At 42.6% G+C, this 22,472-nt stretch overlaps 1 protein-coding gene and 1 non-coding gene across 2 annotated transcripts; both read left to right on the top strand.

Moving 5' to 3' along the window:
- The first annotated feature begins 1,092 nt into the window (after positions 1-1,092).
- CCT3 (chaperonin containing TCP1 subunit 3) lies at positions 1,093-21,093 on the top strand. Its single transcript, XM_008155645.3, has 14 exons — positions 1,093-1,240; positions 3,636-3,697; positions 4,495-4,545; positions 4,631-4,693; positions 5,646-5,742; positions 10,351-10,468; positions 14,176-14,362; positions 15,274-15,423; positions 16,318-16,450; positions 17,122-17,203; positions 18,075-18,255; positions 19,524-19,769; positions 20,046-20,177; positions 20,762-21,093. The coding sequence occupies exons 1-14, from the start codon at positions 1,210-1,212 to the stop codon at positions 20,864-20,866; spliced, it is 1,638 nt and encodes a 545-aa protein (XP_008153867.1). The 5' UTR covers positions 1,093-1,209; the 3' UTR covers positions 20,867-21,093.
- On the top strand, positions 15,578-15,701 carry LOC114227840 (small nucleolar RNA SNORA28). The gene has a single exon (XR_003613940.2). It is a non-coding gene; the product is annotated as a small nucleolar RNA SNORA28 (small nucleolar RNA).
- Positions 21,094-22,472: the final 1,379 nt, after the last annotated feature.

The following is a 22,472-nucleotide window of genomic DNA, read 5'->3' as shown; positions in this document are numbered from 1 at the left end:
TTCACAAGTTCTCTCCAGCAGATCTTAGGCTGTTCCAGTTTGGGGAGGGAAAAAGTGTGAAAGGGTGTACTCTTCTATTTCATAGTCAAATATAAGTGATTCCTGTATTGTTCGTGCTCTCATGGTCCCTTCACTGGTTTGGAAAACAGCTGTTTTCATTATTATTGTTTCGTTTTTTTCGGGGGTGGGGGACACAAAAAAAGGAATAAATTTAAACCTTAACAGTGTCCTACGAACGGGCAATTACTCTGTGTTCTCCCCACGTTTAATTTTTGCAGTATCAGGCCTTTTCCTTTCCTATAAGGTAATGGACCAGCAGTTGAGTGGATAAAAAGGATAGGGGAGGCAATAGGTATGGAGAAAGAAACTCTCAAAAGCCTTACAGGGAACTTGAGGAAATGTTTTTGGATAGAATAATTCGGGGGAGAGGAGGGCAAATAGGCCATCACCATCTGGTACCACTCATAGCCTCAGTTTAAACATCTGCCTAAATAGGGTAAGGCCCAAGCACAGCAACGAGTCCAGAGGCAAAAAAAAACACACACACACAAAAAAAAACACAACTCGCAGCGTGCCCCCAAGCAATGCTGTTGACCACCTAGGCCAGCCCCATAGAACTACAACTCCCACATCACCCCGCAGCCAGGTCTTCCCTAACCGCCATTGAAGTCCCGCCCCTTTACTCCTCCACTTTGCTAAGGCTGAAGCGAAAGACTGGAAACTGTCACGCCGTTCCTGGCCTTTGCGGCCCGAGAGATGCTGAGCCGCAAGCCAGTCCAATGACCTACCCGCGTTATTCACTGAAAGCCTCAACCCCACCCAGCACCCACCCTGTAGTTGAAATACATGCGCAGTGGCGTGCGAGCCAAGCGCCCGAGCCCCCGCGCTTGCGCCTAGGTTCGCACCGCACGCGGCCGGGAGCGGCCACCTTATTGCGCAAGCGCCGGTGCTCTCCACTTCCAGCATCGCGCTCTCTCTACCGAGCTTGCCCTGCCGTTCTTGCGTGGAAGGCGGAGTCGAGAGTGTCCATTGGCCCATTTTCGTGCCTGTCAATGAAGGGCGTGCGGTGATTGGTGGCGACCCGGAGGGTAGCGGGTTTAGGTGTAAGCCCTGCGGAGGCAACGTTTTCTGGGCTTCTCTCAGGTTCCCTCTCCAGAAGCTTCTGCCGGTTTTCTCCGCTCTGGGTACCGGGCTCAGCATCGCGCCGCCATGATGGGCCATCGTCCCGTGCTCGTGCTCAGTGAGTTGTGGGGGAGCCGGGGGAGAGGCCCCGTCTTCTGCCCGCTCGGCCATACTTCTCGGGGTTGCCACAGCCCCGTCCCGCCGTGGTCCGGCCACTGTGGCTTCCAGTCAGCCTCCTTATTTGGGAAGCCCTTTTCTCCCTCGTTCCTGCCGTCCCTTAACCCGTTCCCGTCTTCACCGCCGCAAACTGCCCTTCCCCTCGCCCAGCCCCTTGTCCTTACGGCTGCTCGGCTCAGGATCCTTCCCACCCGGCCTTCGTTCTCCATCTCCCCCCTCCTTCCCCCGACCCCTTCCTGACGTGATTTTCAGTGTGTGGGTAAATGGACAATGTGGGGTTGGTTTGTTTTTTAGTTTGCCTAGCTTTATAACCTTGGTCCATCCCTTAGTAGCCGATGTGGCCTCGGCCATGTTGGGTGACTTAAGTGTTAACCTCTGTATCATTGGGGTTAACAGTATTTTCCCGTAGAATCGTGAGGATCCAATGACTAAGTAGATAAACTGCTTAAAAGAGTGTCTGGCCAACAGCAAGTAGGCATCCTGGCTCATTTTTCAGGATCAGCCCCCTTGCATTTCCGCCCAGCACCCCCCGCCCTCCCTTTTCCTGAGGGACTCGCGGGGCGGCCGTTACTCCCTCCGTGTCCCCTGCGTGGCCACCTTTCCCGCTAACCAGCCCGAGTTTCCCCAGATGTCTGAGCCGGCTCCCTTTACCCTTTGGGAACACCCCAGATTTCTTTATGACTAACAAGCACCTCAGTCATTGTCTTCCCCCGGTGTGTTTCCATTCTGTGTGTAACTTCTGCCTGACCACCTCAGATGGCCAGCTGGCCCTTTTCCCTGGCCTGCCAACTTCTGTTCAGAGAGTTCATCCATTTTCTCTATTCCTGGGAAATAACTGTTTTCAGGAAAAATTTCACTTAACCCAGAAAAAGAAACCTTTCTGATGAGTTGATCGGAAAGGTTCCTGCTCACTTAACCACAGTCCGGAATGGGAGCCTACATCCTGAGAGTCGTGAACGTTTTGATTTGAGGGGCCTGGATTGAAGTTTTCACAGATTTAAATTGTAGGGGATGTATAGTTTGGAGAGAGGAGGGAGACAGCACACGTTTGCTGGTTTGGTTATAACCACTGGCTTGTCTCCACTGAGCGGGCCCAGGGGTGAGTGGTGCATGGGGAAGGCCTTTCCAGGTCTGCATTGACCCCTGACATCAGTGGCTGTAACCATTTGGGTCCCCTGTTAAAATATACACACACGTCTTACTGATAGTAAGGGGGGGTGGTTTGTTGTTTTTTAAATAGATTTTTATTGATTTCAGAGAGGGAGAGAGAAACATAAATGATGAGAGTCATTGATAGGCTGCCTCCTGCACGCCCCCTACTGGGGAAGGAGCCCAGAACCTGGGCATGTGGCCTTGATTGGAATCGAACCCAGGGCCCTTCAGTCACAGGCTGATGCTCTATCCACTGAGCCAAACTGGCTAGGGTAAGGCGTTCTTATTATATCCAAACATGGAATGACTATCTTGCAAACTGTGTTCTCATTCCACAGGACACTGGGGGGAGAAGGGGCACGATCAATTTTTTTTTTTTAATATATTGTATTGATTTCTTACAGAGAGGAAGGGAGAGGGATAGAGAGCTAGAAACATCGATGAGAGAGAAACATGGACCAACTGCCTCCTGCACACCCCCTACCGGGGATGTGCCCGCAACCAATGTACGTGCCCCTGACCGGAATCGAACCCGGGACCCCTGAGTCCGCAGGCCGACGCTCTATCCACTGAGCCAAACCGGTTTCGGCACGATCAATTATTATAGAACCCTCAAACTCTTTCCCTTTTTACATAAAGCAGTGATTGGTGCTTTTTTAGCGCCACTAGCCCTTTGAGAATTCACTGAAAGCTATAGATCCTTTTCCCAGACAAAAGTACATTATCCCATTTTCTCATATAAGCTCAGGGATTTCACTTTCCTACTGAGGCCCATTCATGGATCTCGGTTATGCATCCTTGTTGTAAATACATGAATGTTTGGTTAGAGGGAAAGTGATGGCATGATTCCAAAGTTGAAGCAGTATGGGTTGTTTCTTAGTATACCAGGGGTTGAAGTACAATTAAAAAATTGTCTTTAAAATTTATTTATTGATTTTAGAGAGAGGAAGGGAGAGAGAGAGAAACATTGTTGTTCCATTTATTCATTGGTTGATTCTTGTATGTGCCCTACTGGATCTTTGATATATCGGGACCACGGTCTAAGCAAATAAGCTTCCTGGCCAGTTGCTTTCATCTACATATACACCCATGAAACTTGTGTGTTTTTCCAATGGTGAGGGAATAAATAGCTTATGTACAATGGTACAATCTTGAGCTGTTGTCTTTTGTTTTACCTGTATTAGGCCAGAACGTAAAGCGTGAATCTGGAAGAAAAGTTCAATCTGGAAACATCAATGCCGCCAAGGTAGCACATCTTTGAAGTTGTTTAAAGTATAATAGTCTTTCCTCCAGCTGTCTTCCCTAGTATTTCTGTATCTGTTTGCAGTTAGCGAGAAGGAAATCCCCCATCTCTGAATTAGGTCTAATACCCTTCTCATAGTAACGTTTTGCATAATTCCATTGCTGCATATTGTTTTATATTCTACTAGAGACCCGATGCACGAAATTCGTGCAAGGGGCTCTGCCCTTGCAGCCCCAGCTGCCTCAGCCAGCCCTCGCAGCCCCGGCTTCTCCAGAAGGTCGTCCAGAGGGTTGTTCTGCTGTTTGGGTCTAATTAGCATATTAGCTCTTTATTATATAGGATTTGTTTGTCTCATACTAGACTGAGTTACTTGAGGAGAAAGGCTATATTAATTCCCTTTTGTATTCCTAGTGCCACGGTAGATCCTGGATTGCTATTTAATTAATCTTTTGAATGAAATAGCTCTAGGTCTGATTTAGCATGGTGTGAAGGCCACTTTCATGGAAAGAAATACTAAGACATGGATTTCCATTTATCTGGACTACTGGGAAACTGAAGCTCTGGAAGGCCTGTCCCCATTTTTGGGAAAAGTCATTTCTTTCTACATCTACCCTGAAAGTATTCCCAAAAGGGAAAAACAAAGGACAGAATCTAGCCATAGGCATGAGGCTGCCAGCCCTACTTTAGAGGTGAAGTTGGTAAAACACTGGGCCTGTGGGTTACTGATGCCCCCTTTCTTAGCATACACACTGACATCATCCTCTGATTTGTACTTATGTTCTTTCTTTTCTTCCTAATAGACTATTGCAGATATCATCCGAACATGTTTGGGACCCAAGTCTATGATGAAGGTAAGGTTATTTCTTATTGAAACTCATCAACTATAGATTTTCCCTTATCTGAAACACTGAAATATAACTTTTGCTTTTGTCCTAGATGCTTTTGGATCCAATGGGAGGCATTGTGATGACTAATGATGGCAATGCCATTCTTCGAGAGGTGTGACTTTTCATTGTGCTTTCTAACAATTTGATAAAGTAACCCAAAAGATATGTGTAGATGATGCTTAGTTTCTTAGGGCTGCTGGAACAAATGAACACAACTTGTGTGACTTTAAGTAACAGAAACTTACTCTTTCATAGCCTGGTGGCTAGAAATCTGAAATCAAGGTGTCTCTCCTGAAGACTCTAGGCAAGAATCCTTCTTTGTCTTTTCTAGATTCTAATGGTTGACCACATCCTTGGCATTCCTTGGCTTGTAAACTTGGTCTCCTTCTCAGTTGTCATATGGCATTCTCCTGTGGCTCTCATTATAAGGACACCAATGTTTGGATTTAGAGCCTACCGTAATATTTGTATGACCTCATCTTAAATTGTTTATATTTTCAATGACCCTACTTCCAAATATAGTCACATTTACAGTTGCAAGAGGGTAGGATTTCAACATGTCCTTTGGAGGACATAATTCAACCACAACAGTGGTGTTCCCAGTAAATAAGCTGTAAGTTATTGTTCTGTTCTCAAAAAACTTTAGTAGTTCACTTGGCATAATACATTTTTCCCTAAAAAGAAAGGGACTTGGAAAGGTGATTTACTTAGATATTTTGGGGGCCACTTTTATTTATTCACTTACTTATTTATTTAAACCCTTGTGTCGAGGGCTGACTTTCAATAGATTGCAGCGAGGGAGCTGCTCTGCTACATACAAAACCCTGACCCAGAAGCAGGTCACCTACGAATGGTTTAGCACCAGGTTCCCCACGAACATGCGTTGCGTGAAGGGCGTGGGGGCGGCCGTTGGGGGCCACTTTTAATCTTTCAAGCTATGGTAAAACAAAGGAAAAGCGAGTAGGTATGGAGGCAAGAAGCTTAAGAATTAAGGCCAAGCAGAATAGATGAAAAGATCTTTGAGTAGTGTTGTTTTTAGTGGCAGTCTACATTTTTCTTCTCAGATTCAAGTTCAGCACCCAGCAGCCAAGTCCATGATTGAAATTAGCCGGACACAGGATGAAGAGGTTGGAGATGGGACCACATCAGTAATTATTCTTGGTAAGAGAAGAATGGAAGTTTGATAAGGAAAATAGGATTGAAACAGGAAGATTTTTGCCAGAAATAATGTCTGTCTTATTTTAAGAAGGAAATTGTTACCAATCTACTAATTACAAATATTTAAATAACATGTTGCTAATTATCCATGTATCCCCTCCAGTTGAGTATAAAATATTAATCAGTAGTATAGCATGGGCTGTGTAAATCTGGTTGAATAAAATACAGTCGATTCTCATAAGTCACAGTAAGTTACATTCTAAAAGTCACCACAAACTAAATGAGCAAATACTAAACCATCACTCCTGGGGGAAATATGGGGTTAGAGTCCTGCCAGCCTCTGGTCACATTCAACTGATAAATATATATATATACCTTATTTTATGTGTTTTTTATTTTATTTAAAGACATTTTATCTAATGTTGACTTATTAACACTGAGCTCGTGGCCAATAGCATTATAATTCATGGCTAAACAAAGCTAATATGCTTTTTCTATAAAGCACATCACAGCCTTCTTGCATTTAAAAACTAGACAGCACTTTAGTGCTATACTTGGGGGCCATTCTAAACAGTGAAATCAACACAATGAACAAAAACGTGAAAATCATTGTACTAAATACACTGAGTGGCCAGCTTATTGTGATCTCTGAACGCATAATAATTTGGCCACTCAGTGTATATCCTATATAATAAAAGGCTAATATGCAAATTGTCCCCTCAACCAGGAGTTCGACCAGCAGGCAGGCTGGCCAACTGCCCATGTCTCCTCCCCCTGGCCAGGCTGGCTGGACCCCACCCATGCATGAATTCATGCACCGGGCCTCTACTACACACACACACACACACACACACACACACACACACTGAATGGCCAGATTATTATGCGTTCAGAGATCATAATAATCTGGCCACTCCGTGTATATCACATAAAGGGAACTTGTTTACAATGTTTAGCTCTCTCTTTACAGTGAGAGCTAAAACAAGGCAGAAGGTTGTCTTATTCAACCTCATCTGGGAATGTATTCATTGTGTGATTCAAATTTCTCTGCACATGTCTGTGAGTGACCATGAAAGTGATGTAAATACCTATTTTGGTGTTACAAATTTTAATGAGTAGTCAAATTGAAAATGAGTCTTGATTGTTAAGTTTTAATGACTAATCGTTCCACTTATAGGATCATAAAGGATCACTTCTTAAAACTTGGTGTATGGCTTTTATTATATAAGTTTTAAGTTGGTGAAATTTTTTTTTTAAATATAGTTTTCTTTTTAAATATATTTTATTGATTTTTTACAGAGAGGAAGGTGAGGGATAGAGAGTTAGAAACATCAATCAGCTGCCTCCTGCATGCCTCCTACTGGGGATGTGCCCACAACCAAGGTACATGCCCTTGATCGGAATCGAACCTGGGACCTTTCAGTCTGCAGGCCGACGCTCTACCCACTGAGCCAAACCGGTCAGGGCGAGTTGGTGAAATTTTTATAAGAAAAACATTCATTTGAATTTTATTAAAAATTTTTTGTAATTGATTTTTAGAGAGGAAGAGAGACAGAAACATCGATGAGAGAGAGAAACATCGATGTGAGATAGAAACATCAATCTGCTGCCTCCCACACGCTCCCTTGACTGGGGATTAAACCCAAAACCTGGGTATGTGTCCTGACGGGGAATCAAACCACCACCATTTGCTGTAAGGGATGATGCTCCAACCAACTGAGCCACACTGGCCAGGGCCTGAAGTATTTTTTAAAAATATATACCGTATTTTCTGGCGTATAAGACGACTAGGCGTATAGAAGATCTTCCTGGGTTAAAAAGTCGTCTTATACGCTGGAAAATACGGTACATTTTTATTGATTTCAGTGAAGAAGGGAGATGGAGAGAGAGAGAGAAACATCAGTGATGAGAGCGAATCATTGATCAGCTGCCCCCTGCATGCCCCACACTGGGGATCGAGCCTGCAATCCAGCATATGCCCTGACTGAATCGAACCGTGTGACCTCCTGGTTTATAAGTCGACACTCAACCACTGGGCCATGCCAGCCAGGCCAAAAGCATTCATTTTTTAAAATCTGATTGCAGCAACAGTGTTAGGCAATGAGAAAAGAACTATATTTTAGAGATTCCAATTTCTGGTGTTGGCCCACATGCCTAAAAAATAGAGTCCTTCCTAGCGACTGGACTCTATTAAAAAAATTATTATATGAACTTTATATATTTTTAAATATATTTTTATTGATTTCAGAGACGAGGAGAGAGAGATAGAAACATCATTGATGAGAGAGAATCATTGATCAGCTGCCTCCTGCATGCCCTGCCCTGGGGATTGAGCCCGCAACCTGGGTCCTGGGTGTATGCCCTGACCGGGAATGGAACCCTGACCTCCTGCTCCATAGTGAACACTCTACCACTGAGCCACGCCAGCCGGGCTATTATATGAACTTTTTAAAGGGAGACATTTTAAATTATTTCTAAAATGCCTTTGTGTACTGCATTTTGAGAATGGTAAGTTGGGTGGCAAATTTATTTGTGTCACTAATCACATCTTTAGATTAAATTCTGTTGAGGATTGAGAATTATATATGACCAGTTCTGTACTCTAAAGAAAAACTTGGAGGATGAAACAGGGAAGACCAGATGCTTTCTCATTTTTTTAGGTAGATGATGAGCTTTAGATATCAGGCAGAATTTTCTAGCTAATAAATCCTAGTTGAATCTCCTGGAGATAATAGGTAGGTTAAGTATTCATGAATCTAGGTATCTCAGATATACTAGTATGTTGCTTTAAAAAAGAAAGAAAAGTGGCTGGCACCATTTAGAGGCTCAGCCCATCTGGTTTTCCAGATGGTCTAATCCTATATAATAAAAGCCTAATATGCTAAGTGTCCGACCGTTCGTTTTACCAGTCGCTATGATGTGCACTGACCACCAGGGGGCAGATGTTCCAACCAGTAGGTTAGCTTGCTGCTGGGGTCCAGCCAATCGGGACTGAGTGGGACTGGCTAGACATGCCCTAGAGCTCTCCCCGGCCCTGGTGGGGTCCCTCGGTCTGGCCTGTGGGGATCTGCCCGAAACCGGCTTTCTGACAATCTCCCAAGGGGTCCCGGATTGCTAGAGGGCGCAGGCTAGGCTGAGGGACCCCACCAGTGTACGAATGTGTGCACCGGGCCTCTAGTAAGTTCATAATTCTTTACAAAAGGGAGGGAGGGAATTTTGCCATCACTAAAGACATCTTCTGTTACTGTTCTGTTTAACAGGCCATATCCCCCCCTTTTTCTTTTTTTTCTTTTTTGCGTAGTCGGCAGGATACCATAATCCTTTTTAAGTTAACTTTTTTTTGTTCCTTACCTGAGGATGAGGATATTTTTTCCATTGATTTTTTTTTTTTTTTAAGAGAGAGTGGAAAGAATGGGGAGTTGGGAGGAGAAATATCGACGTGAGAGAGACTTCGATTGGTTACCTCCAGTACCTACCCTGACCAGAGCAAACCTGTAACCCAAGTATGTGCCCTTGACTGGGAATTGAGCTCTGGACCCTTTGGTGTGTGGACTGGCACTCTAACCACTAAGACACACTGGCCAGGGCTCTAAGCTAACTTATTTGAGCATCTTGTTAAAATATTTGATTATCTTTCAGTATACATAGTGGTCACTTAGAAATTAATATAAAGTATTGAATTCAAACATTTGAGTGCATAACAAGGAGTATACATGCAAACTTGGTCACATTTGTGTAAATTTAAAAAAGTATTGCCTGTGAGCAGGTAGTATAAGCAACTTGTGAAAAACCAAATACAGCCCTGACCCATTTGGCTCAGTGGATAGAACATCGGCCTGCAGACTGAAAGGTCCCAGGTTCGATTCCGGTCAAGGGCGTGTACCTTGGTTGTGGGCACATTCTCAGTGGGGTGTGTGCAGGAGGCAGCTGATCGATGTTTCTCTCTCATTGATGTTTCTAACTCTATCCCTTTCCCTTCCTCTCTGTAAAAAAATCACTAAAAATATATTTTAATAAAACATTGTAGTGGAAAAAAAAATAACCAAATACATTTACATTTTTCTTGTTAAATTATTTTTTTAGAAACAAGCTTTTGTGTTTATGTATTATTTTGTGTGTGTATTAATTACAAAGTAAAGACAAATTTGAAAAGAAAGGGACATTTTACTAATAATTCCTCTTCCAGAGAGTAAATTTTTTACATTTTTTGGGTATTCTTCCAGGTGTAAGGTTTCTGTGTTCTGTTTTTGTTTTTAGTACCAGCAATTTGCATCCTAGGTGTTGAAATAATAAGTCAATTTTCTGTTATGTGTTTTTCTTTCTATTTTAGAATCTTCGGAAAAATGTTTTCCTTTTGTTTAGAAAACTGATAACATATATAGTTAGATCAAGAAAATAAACCCTAGGATCAGTCTTTGATCATTATAATATGTACAATGAAGGTATTTTCTTTATTAATTGCCTTGTACAAAGTGTACAATTTGGGATAGTATTTACAGCCAAATGGACTATATTTTAGGACGAAAGGTAAGGTATCTCTAGAAGCATAATGAAGTTGCCTTTATATCCAGGTACTTTTTAAAACATTATGGTGTCTGTATCCTTTTTCAGCGGGAGAGATGCTCTCTGTGGCTGAGCACTTCCTAGAGCAGCAGATGCACCCAACGGTGGTGATCAGTGCTTATCGAAAGGCATTGGATGATATGATCAACACCCTTAAGAAAATCAGGTACTAGGGGAGGACCAGAAGTGGGTAGTATCAAATATGAGAGGCCTGGAAAAACGATCTGTTCTTAGGTGAAAAGAAGTCCAGGTATATCACACACATTGTGGTTTAACCCTTTGTATCATTTTGTGAGGAGGAACAAAGGGCAGAACAAAATGTAAAGGATAAGTGAAATAAAAGTTTTAGAAAATGGCAAAGAATACAAAGCAGCCAAATAATTTAATTCCTTGTAACATTTTGATTACATGCTATCTTCTGGTTCCCATGTTAGACACTGTGGTGGGAAATGTGTAGTAAGTAAAATAAACCTACCTTCTAAAAGCTTAGATTGTTTTTTAAATATATATATATATATATATATATTTTTATTTATTTTTTTTCAGAGAGAGATAGAAACATCAGTGATGAGAGAGAATCATTGATCAGGTGCCTCCTGCACAAGCCGGCAACTCGGGCATGTGCCCTTGATGGGAATTGAACCCCGGACCCTTTAGTCCACAGGCTGAGGCTCTATCCACTGAGCCAGACCAGCTAGGGTTTTGTTGTTTTTTAAAGAAAGGAGTTTAACTACCTCATTATTACTTTAAAAAATAAATAAATAAATAAATATAAATATATAAATACACACACACACACACACACATATATATCACACTCTAGTAGCCCATTTGCAGGAAGAATCCTGCAAGCGGCCGTTGGGGCTGCGTGCGCTGCCGCTGCCACCGCCTTTGCGGGCCACCACGCCTGCACCCGCTCGCCACTGCCGCCCGCCCCGCCTGGGCTTTCCCTTTGGCAGCCACCTTGCTTTCCGCTTTTCCTCCCTCTTCTTTCTAAGTTGTCTTCAGTCTTCGCTCCTCCCTCCCTCAGTGTATGCAAATTAGCTGCCATCTTTGTTGGGTAATTTGCATACTCGCCCTGATTGGCTGGTGGGCGTGGTGAAGGTGCGGTCAATTTGCATATTGTTATTTTATTAAGTAGGATATATATATGGTGTGTGTGTGTGTGGGGGGGTTTTGTTTTGTTTTTTTTCCCCCCAGAAAGGAAGGGAAAGGGAAAGGGGGATAGAAACATCAATGATGAGATAGAATCATTGATCAGCTGCCTCCTGCACACTCTGTATTGGAGATTGAGCCCACAACCTGGGCATATGCCCTGACCAGAGTTGATTCATGAGGTCAATGCTCAACCACTGAGCCACACCTGCCAGGCCGAGGTTATGTTTATTGATTTTAGAGAAAGAGAGAGAACCATGGAGTGGCTGCTTCCTGTATGCACCTCAACCAGGGACTGAACCCCCAACTTAAGCAGGTGCCTTGACAGGGAATCGAACCCACGACCTTTTGGTGAATGGGATGACGCTCCAAACAACTGCTCCACACTAGCCAGGGCATAGTTTAGATTCTTGTGGGGAGAATAAGGAGTTAGATAACGGTAATAACAGGTTTTTAAATATCCTACCATATATATGATTATAACTAATTCAGCCAGTATTCTAATAAAATGCTGTGAAGGATGGGGACTGTGACTGAAAATGCTATTTAAATCCCATGTAGTAATGGAAGAACTTGTTAATCTTTTTGTTGAGTCTAATAGGGTAATGAAAGGAATATAGAAACGCATGACTTCTAACTTCAGGGAATGTTATGCCCTGACCTGTGTGGCTCAGTTGAGGTCACTGGTTCGATTCCCAGTCAGAGCACGTGCCTGGGGTGTAGGTTCAATCCCCAGTAGGGGATGTGCAGGAGGCAGCCGATTGATGTTTCTTTCTCATCCATGTTTCTATCTCTCTCATCGATATTTCTATCTCCCGCTTCCTTCCTCTTTCTCTAAAATCAATAAAAACATTTTTTTTTAAAAATAACTTTAGGGAATGTTAGTTAAATCACATCATGCGGAATGCAAAATTCTTTTGATTAAAAATAAATTGTTTTAAGAGTAAAACCTATAATGTTCTACCCTTTTATATGGTTGGATTATTGGGTACATAAGTACCTAGTAATTTGGCAAGCTTTGTATTATATTGCCTGCTATTAATAAAGTATATGATAATCTATCTGGCACTCTTAGGGGATGAGGAGTTTGATTTAAATTATTTTTATGAAATAAATTTTATAAGACTGTAGAGCCACCCTAGCCAGTTTTTCTCAGTGGACAGAGTGTCAGCCTGCGGACCTAAGGGTCCCGGGTTTGATTCCGGTTAAGGGCACATACCTCAGTTGCAGGCTCCTCCCTGACCCGGGCCCTGGTCAGGGCTTGTGCAGCAGGCAACCAGTCGATGTGTTTCTCTCACATCAATATTTTTCTCTGTCTTTCCCTCTCTCTTCCACTGTCTCTAAAAATCAATGGAAAAATATCCTCAGCTGAGGATTTAAAAAAATAATAATTAAAAAAAAAGGAATGTAGATATACCCAAAGGATATGAGCATGTGAAGCAGAATCTTTAGAAAGCTTTTCTTTTTATCAAGCAATAACTGCATGTATATCTTAGATAATACTTTTGGAGCTATTGCTTCTCTAAAATGCATACTTCAACAATATTTAATGATTATATATTATGTGCCTTACACTGTTTTTATAAGAGTTAAGTAATATGTGAAAATTTGGACAAGATGATATCCAAGGACACTTACAATTTCATTTTATTGTTCTGAATGTTCTCACCGTGTACAAATGTTGTTAGGGGAGACAAACACATACTAGTAAAAACAATAACACTATGTGGTGCACCATGTATTAAGGTGCTAGATAGATTAGAACTAGGCGTTCAAATGGATAGTACAGACCAATGCTGATTATTTATCTTTTAGTTAATCCTCACCTGGCGATACTGTTTTCATTGATTTTTTTTTTTTTTTAGAAAAAGGGAAGGGAGGGGGTGGGGCAGAGAGAAACATTGATGTGAGAGAGACACATCGATTGGTTGCCTCCCTCATGTACCCCAAGTGGAGTGGGAATTGAACCTGCAACCTAGTTATGTACCCTTGGCAGGGAATCAAGCCCATGACACTTTGGTGCATGGCCTGACACTAACCATTGAGGAACACTGGCCAGGGCTGAGGCTGATAATTAAGAGGAACTCAGAATTTGCTAGGGGTCAGGTTTCAAAGACCAAACATTTCTTTCTTTTTTTTTTAATATATATTTTATTGTGTTTTTTTTTACAGAGAGGAAGGGAGAGGGATAGAGAGTTAGAAACATCGATGAGAGAGAAACATCTGTCAGCTGCCTCCTGCACACTCCCTACTGGGGATGTGCCCGCAACCAAGTTACATGCTCTAGACTGGAATCGAACCTGGGACCCTTGAGTCCGCAGGCTGACGCTCTATCCACTGAGCCAAACCAGTTAGGGCAAGACCAAACATTTCTTGACCCAAGTTGTAAAAGTTTTAGAATTTTTATTTGAAGCAGAAGGTGAAGAACAAATTATTTTACTGAAGGTCTATATGTAAGTGTAGAAGAGTTGTCAAACATGGGAACAGATTACTTGGGGGATTTGATATACCTTTCAGGGATGGGTTAGTTGTAATCTTGCTGAAAAGGCAGAAGGATGGACAAGATTACTTGATGTCCCTTTTAGTTTCCTACAAAGGAACAGATTCCCTAATTCTGCCTTTTGGCCCATTATTAGAGTCATTGAGATATAGATGAGGGACTTTTCTTGAATGTACAAGACTCCTATTGAGCATATTACCTGTTTTTCTTTTCCCCAGTACTCCCGTCGACACCAGTAACCGAGAAATGATGCTGAACATTATCAACAGCTCCATTACTACCAAAGCAATCAGTCGGTGGTCCTCTTTGGCTTGTAGCATTGCTCTGGATGCTGTCAAAACTGTACAGTTTGAGGAGAACGGTCGGAAGGAGATTGATATCAAGAAATACGCAAAGGTGGAAAAGGTAAACTTCCAGTTAGTACTTTGGAGACAAATTGTTTCCTAGCATGAGTCATCCCCCTTGTGGAGGAAATAGGTTTAAATCAGAGCAATATATCTTTATAGTGATAACTAGGAAGAATATTTGTTGCCTGGGAAACAAAAACTTGAAAAAGGGGGTATTCGTGGAATAATTCTATTACCTTCTCTGCTGTCTGTACACAAAGTTTATAGGGGCTAAAGAAAGGTTTATTGGTGTCTCCATGTTTGTGTATTTGTGTACATATCAGCCACTTGGTTGGTATATAAAGAAAGGCTCTAAAATATTCTGTTAATAAACCCCAGAATGCTTTCTGCATCTCCCTATTATTAATTTAAGATCAAAAAGTAGCATTAATAGCCCAGCTAATGTGGTTCAGTGATTGAACATCGACCTATGAACCAGGAGATCACAGTTTGATTCCAGGTCAGGGGACCAGCTCAATCCCCAGTGTGGGAAATGCAGTAGGCTGATCAATCATTCTTTCTCATCATTGATGTTTCTATCTCTCCCTCTCCTCTCCGAAATCAATAAAAGCATTTATTTTTTTAAAATAGCATTAATATGTTGTGGCCAGTAGATGGAGCCCCGAGCCTAAAATTCTGTGGGAATATCTTTCAGGAAGTAGAAGTCTGAGCCCCTTGTGATTAAATATTTGTCAGTCTCTGTTTCTGTGAGTCTCACCTGATCCTTCAAATTAGGTGTTATGGTCCAAGATTGTTGTGCTTCCTAGAGGAAAAAAAATGTGATTGTAACAGTATTTGTTTTTGAGGTTCATGGAAGAAAGATACTTTGGAAACCCAAAATAGTGATCCTTTGGGAAAGATGAACATTTGGGAAGAGAGTTGAGAAATCGTCTCCTCCTGGTTGTGAATTAAAGTGGATCTTTTGTGCAGATACCTGGGGGTATTATTGAAGACTCTTGTGTTTTACGTGGAGTCATGATTAACAAAGATGTGACCCATCCACGAATGCGGCGCTATATCAAGAACCCCCGCATAGTGCTGCTGGATTCTTCTCTGGAATACAAGAAAGGAGAAAGCCAGGTAAGGTTCCTGGTTCTATGCCTTAAAGTGGATATAAGAATCTAACTATTAATATGTACATGGGAAATAAAAGGTATGTTTATTACATGCCTACTAAATGTCAATTACTGACCTTTATATGTAATTCCTGATTCTTAAAACAATCCTTTATTGCAAGCACCACTCTGTGGCAGATGATCGACACTGTCTGACACAATTTGAGCTTGCTATAGCAACAAAGTCTAACCTATTCCGGTGCTCTCCTCTATGAGACAGGCCGTTATATAGACTTAGACAGTGTTCTGGCGGTTAGCTAACGTGCAGTTCAGCTGTGCCTGTGTTAACTTCATGAATGATGGGAGAGGGTGGTGAATGCTGGGTCTCCTGAGTCATCATTTTAATCTTACCCAACAGTACGTTAATATTTTGGAACATTCCATTTGTAACCTGAATACAGTGAATGCCTTTGGTCTGTGAATCCTCTGCGAATTTTGAGTAGCAGTGTGTTTGGTTTTCTCAGAGGAGGGTTCAGGAACAAAAGGCAGGGTTTTAAATATTCATGATGGGCAATAAGGTATAGAATAAGTCGTGATACTGAACTTTTTTGTTTCCTGGTAGAAAAAAAGAAAAAAACAACAACCCTTTAAGGCAGTTGGTTTTGACTTCCACTTTACAGATGAGGAATCTAAAGATCAGAAAAGTTGGATTAAGGAACACAGCTGATTCTGGTCAAATCAGGGTTTGAACCCAGCTCTGTTTGGCCTCAACTCGACACTACCATGTCACCTTTTCTAATGCATCCATAGAATAGTAGTTAATATAGTTTAGAAGTGCTAAAGGAAAATAAAGTAGTTGGAAGTTATTAAATAAGGATTGTGAATAAGAATCAATTTATCGTGACTTTCCACCACACAGACTGACATTGAGATCACACGAGAGGAAGACTTTACCCGAATCCTCCAAATGGAAGAAGAATACATCCAGCAGCTCTGTGAAGACATTATCCAAATGAAGCCCGATGTGGTCATCACTGAAAAGGGCATCTCAGGTGGGACTACACTTTTTTTTTTTAAATTAATTAATTAATTAATTAATTTTTTATATATATTTTATTGATTTTTTACAGAGAGGTAGAGAGAGGGATAGAGAGTTAGAAACATTGATGAGAGAGAAACATCGATCAGCTGCCTCTTGCACACCCCCTACTGAGGATGTGCTCGCAACCAAGGTACATGCCCTTGACTGGAATCGAACCTGGGACCCTTGAGTCCGCAGGCCGACGCTCTATCCACTGAGCCAAACCGGTTTCGGCAGGACTACACTCTTTTTTTAAAAAAATATTTTTTATTCATTTCAGAGAGGAAGGGGGAGAGAGAAACATCAATGATGAGAGTCATTGATCGGCTGGCTCCTGCATGCCCCCTACTAAGGATCGAGCCCGAAACCCGGGTATTTGCCCTGTCTAGGAATTGAACCAGGACCTCCTGGTTCGTAGGTTGATGCTCAACCACTGAGCCACATCTGCTGGGCTGGACTCTACTCATTTATTTAGCCTACTGTTGAGGTAGAAGAGAGTGGGTGATTCCCCCCCTCCCCATGTTGGCATAGATTGAATATAATAAACATGTGATGGTTAGGGTACATTGAGGATCTGAGGATAAACCAGTTCAGAACCCAGGAGTTCTGGTTTTTAGCTTACCTCTGCTCTTGGGTTTGCAGATTTAGCTCAGCACTACCTCATGCGGGCCAATATCACAGCCATCCGCAGAGTCCGGAAGACAGACAATAATCGCATCGCTAGGTGAGTAGGTCAGGTAAAAATAAGATTCTTCCTTTCCAAGTATTTCTATTTTGTATCTTCATAATGCAGTCATCATTTCCTGAAAAAGTCTAACATAGGATATAATCAGTCAAATCATTTATAGGTCCTGGGTTTAGCTGTCTGCCGTTTTCAGAAGTCCTTTATCTAATCCAACAGTTGTCACTTCTGTACTGCTCCTAACCAGTAGTGACCAGCTTCTACTTAAACATCTGTGATCGCTACCTTGGTGTAGGGGTCCATTGCAGAGTAGACTGTTTATAAGCTTGCCCCAACATCACAGAATATATCATAGATCCAAATCAAATTTTGGATCTGAAATGGCTCTGAGCATATGCACATATACTTAGTTGATTGTCTACATGTCCATGAGTGGGGGAAAAGAATGACAAATACATTATTGGTCCTGCATTTATTAAAATTGGGTCAGACATATACTTATGTACTTACCTTCCTCCTTACTTGCCTTTGCATCATCTTTAGTAGAGTCCTATTATTGGCCTTGAAATCTAACTAGGTAGTACAGAATGAAATCTTCTAGAAATGATTATTTTGTGGCATGTTCCTGTTAGATATGTGTAAGAGCTCATTTGTCCAAACTGTATCTGGTTATAGTAGTTACCTTAGCTGGGCACACTTTTATTTATAAAGCCGTATTAGTTTAGGGAAACTTCACCAATACATGTTTGAAAACCTATTTCACCAGGCAGCCAAGACCTCTTGAGTTTTGGGTAGCAATGTTTCTAGCAATCCACTTTTGCCCTTCTCCCAGCCACAGACTCTAGGGACTAGGGAGATGAGTAAAAATATCTGAAATCATCTGGTTCCTCCTACTCCCTCATCTAATCAATAGAGCCTGTGGGGCCCGGATAGTCAGCCGACCAGAGGAACTGAGAGAAGATGATGTTGGAACAGGAGCAGGCCTGTTGGAAATCAAGAAAATTGGAGATGAGTACTTTACATTTATCACTGAGTGTAAAGACCCCAAAGCCTGTACCATTCTTCTCCGGGGCGCCAGCAAAGAGATTCTCTCGGTGAGTCAGCCTTGGAAGTGTGACGGAGTTTCCTGAGTTTCCCAGAGGACTTAAAATCACCCTGTTGTCCATGGATAGCTATTTAATTTTGATCTGTAGCCACACATATCTGTCTCTCCTGCTTCCTTTAAAAAAAAAAAGTTTTTACTGTTTTTTTTATTTTATTTTTTTAAAATATGTTTTATTGGTTTTTTTACAGAGAGGAAGGGAGAGGGATAGAGAGCTAGAAACATCGATGAGAGAGAATCATCGACCAGCTGCCTCCTGCACACCCCCCACCAGGGATGTGCCCGCAGCCAATGTACATGCCCTTGACCGGAATCGAACCTGGGACCCTTCAGTCCGCAGACCAACGCTCTATCCACTGAGCCAAACCGGTTTCGGCTTACTGTTTTTTTTAGAAAGAGCAAGGAAAGGAATAGAGTTAGAAATGTCGATGAGAGAGAAATATTACCGATTTGGCTGCCTCCTGCGCGCCCCCTCCTGAGGATAAGCCTGAAACCCAGGCATGTACCCTGACCTGACCTGGAATTGAACCAGTGACCTCTTGGTTCCTGGGTTGACGCTCAACTGCTGAGCCACGCCTGTCAGGCCTGCTTACTTTTTAAGTATATTCACATTCTTGTAAAACAGGTCTCCAGAACTTTTTCTGGTTCACATCTTGCAAAACTGAGATAATACCCACTGAATAGTGATTCATCATTCCCCAGCCCCTGTTAATCATTCATTGCTTCCTTATTTTTTAAGTTGAAAATACTTTTTTCTTTTGTTAATCTTCATCCAAGGATATTTTATCCATTGATTTTTAGAGAGAGTGGAAGCGGGGGAGAGAGAGAAACATCAGTGTGAGAGAGACACATCGATTGGTTGCCTCCCACACATGCACCAACTGGGGCTGGGGATTGAACCTGTGACCCTTCGGAATTCAGGCAGACGATCTAACCATTGAGCTAGTGGCCAGGGCATAAATACTACTTTTTTTCTCCCTCAATGAGGTTAAGTAATTTACCCAAAGGCACATAACTAGTAAGAAACCTAACTCCACAGAGTGACACCTCTGTCCCAATCCCAGCCCTTTTGCAGTTGTAGTTACTGTGTTTGCCCAAGGTAACTAGCATCTGCCTTGCCCAGTAGGGATTCCAAGGACCTTTCTTAGTTGCCCTCCTTGGTGGGTTACTGAACTTGGCAGTCAGGAAGTCCTTTGGTGCCTCTGATTTGTCCCTGAGTCATCGAGCTTTTGCTTCATATTATCTGTTTGCTTTCCCAAGGAAGTAGAACGCAACCTCCAGGATGCCATGCAGGTGTGCCGCAACGTTCTCCTGGACCCTCAGCTGGTGCCAGGGGGTGGGGCCTGTGAGATGGCTGTGGCCCATGCCTTGACAGAAAAATCCAAGGCCATGACTGGTGTGGAGCAGTGGCCATACAGGGCTGTTGCTCAGGCCCTGGAGGTCATCCCTCGTACCCTTATCCAGAACTGTGGAGCCAGCACTATTCGTCTACTTACCTCTCTTCGGGTGAGTTCCTTTTCATGCTGTTCTCTTGATGGGGTAGAGAAAGCTGTGTTTGGCTTGAGGATGGTTGACATCTGTCTATCCAGGTTTTCTTTTATAGCTTGTTTTCTTAATGTCTCTGCTCCTAGTTTTTGACTTGTTTGTTGTCATTGACATTTCCTCTTACCCTTTCCTTACCAATCCAGTGTTTTTGGTTTAGTTTTTTACCTAATGTTCCCTGCTAGCTTACTTATTCCCAGTGTTTTCCCCTTTAACTGTTTATGCTTGTTCCAACTACAGGCCAAGCATACCCAGGAGAACTGTGAGACCTGGGGTGTAAATGGTGAAACAGGTACTTTGGTGGACATGAAAGAACTAGGCATCTGGGAGCCATTGGCTGTAAAACTGCAAATATATAAGACGGCAGTGGAGGTGAGGCACCCCAAGGCATATGCTATACTGTTTATTCCCAGATAACCAGAAACCAGTGTGTTCAGTCCCATCTTGAAGGGAGGGGGTATGGAAGGCAGAGTCTTCCCACAAAGACCCACAAGGAATTCCATTCCCCTGCTTACCTTTAGCTCATATAAAAAGGGCAAGGTGCCCTGGCCGGTATTGCTTGGTGGTTAGAACATTGGCCTGAGCACCAAAGTGGCAGGCTCAATTCCTGGTCAAGGGCACATACCTGGGTTGCAGGTTCAGTACAGTTGGGGCACATGCAGGAGGCAACCAATTGATGTGTCTCGTTCACGTCAATGTTTCTCTCCCCCTTCCCTTCCACTGTCTTGTTTAAAAAAAAATCAATGGAAAAAATATCCTCTGTTGAGGATTAATAAAAAAGGTGTACAAGCTGCATTCCTGGCTTAGGAAAAACTGCATTTTAATTTTAAGACTGAAAAGATAGCTTTCAGATGAAATGGTAATTGTGTAGGAGGAGCCAGGTGATAATGTCTAAAAGAAAACAAATGCCCTTCCCTTCTCTGCTGACCTCTTTGGGGCTGTGGTTTTTCTCCTAGACTGCAGTTCTGCTGCTGCGGATTGATGACATCGTCTCAGGCCACAAAAAGAAGGGCGATGACCAGAGCCAGCAATGCGGGGCTCCTGATGCTGGCCAGGAGTGAGTGGTGGGCAAAGTGACCTCAACACACAGAGCCAGCAGTCTCCTCCTTGCCTGCGCCAGACGGCCAGGGACACTGTGGATGTCTTTGTTTGGAAAGGATCAGGTTGAGGGGCAGCCCCAGTCCCTTTCTGTCCCAGCTCAGTTTGCAAAAGGCACTGACATGTAATTCTTCTCTATTGTAAGCTTTCCATTTAGTTTGCTTCCGATGATTAAATCTAAGTCATTTGAGACAGTTGTTATGTGTTTTTCAACCTTGGGTTATATCTCTGCCTCCTGGCAAAGAAGGAAGAGGCAGAATTCTTCTTTGGGGAGGAAGGGAGATGGGAATAGGGTCATTAAATGTTTTTATTTGCCTTGTTGAAGGGGTATTCTTCAGACTTCTCAGTAGATGCTGGTTGGAAAGACTCAAAGTTCAAAGGATGATACTATAAAGTTTAAAGAAGCTTCACCTTGCATTCACTACCCAAAGAACAGGAGGAACCTGTCCAAACCATGGATGTTTCTCATCTGTGGTTGTATGTAGAGCAACACCCAATTCATGGTAGGACTCAGACATGTGTCCTAAAGCACGTAGAACGTCTGTTTCTGGTATTGTAGCCTGTAGCTTTTAGAATCCTTCCTGTCTTACCTGGAATTCTTTTTCTCTGCCTTCTCCCAATGTTCTTCCTGATTGTGATCTATATTTTGACTTGTTGGCTTATTGTCAGGGCATGCTTTGTCAAGGTAGGACTACTCTGCCCTCCCTGCTAGCATAAGCAAAATAACTTAAAACTCATTTTGTGCTTTTTTTTTTTTTTAAGATTTTTAAACTGACTTTTAAGGAGAGAGAGAAACATTGATGTGAGAGCGAAATATCAATAGGCTTGCCTCCTTCAGGCCCTTACCAGGGATTGAGCCCACAATCTGGGCATGTATCCTGACTGGGAATTGAACTGGCAACCTTTCGGTGCACAGGATGACGCCCAACCAACAGCACACCAGCCAGGGCTGTGCTTTGTTTTTATCAAGAAAAAGACTTGAGCCGAAACCGGTTTGGCTCAGTGGATAGAGCGTCGGTCTGCGGACTGGAAGGTCCCGGGTTCGATTCCGGTCAAGGGCATGTACGTTGGTTGCGGACACATCCCCGGTGGGGGATGTCGATGTCTCTCTCTCATTGATGTTTCTAGCTCTCTATCCCTCTCCCTTCCTCTCTGTGAAAAATCAATAAAATATAAAATAAAATAAAATAAAAAAGATTTAAAACCAATAAAAACTTATTTAAAAAGAAAAAGACTTGAGTAATGGCCCTGGGATGTGGGAGGCTAGGTAAGCCTCGCCTTTGATTTTTCAGTTCCTTCCTCTTGGCTATTGGGCCTTCTACCCTTTGGCCTCATAATTCATATAATTAGCCTTTATCTCATACTTCCTGACCACAGGATTTACTTTTATATTAAGTTGAATACTAGGTAGAATAATAGTCTACTGTATAATAGACATGCTCTAATCACTTCGCATATATTAACTAATCCTCGCATGGCTATAGGATATGTACTGTCCCCCTTATTATGATGGGGAATCTAAAGCCATGGATAAAGAAGCTTGTCCAAGGGTCCCAAAACTGGTAAGTG

This window comes from Eptesicus fuscus, chromosome 22 (assembly GCF_027574615.1).
Source record: "Eptesicus fuscus isolate TK198812 chromosome 22, DD_ASM_mEF_20220401, whole genome shotgun sequence".
Classification (NCBI taxonomy): Eukaryota; Metazoa; Chordata; class Mammalia; order Chiroptera; family Vespertilionidae; genus Eptesicus; species Eptesicus fuscus.
This window is presented reverse-complemented; position numbering and strand designations above follow the sequence as displayed.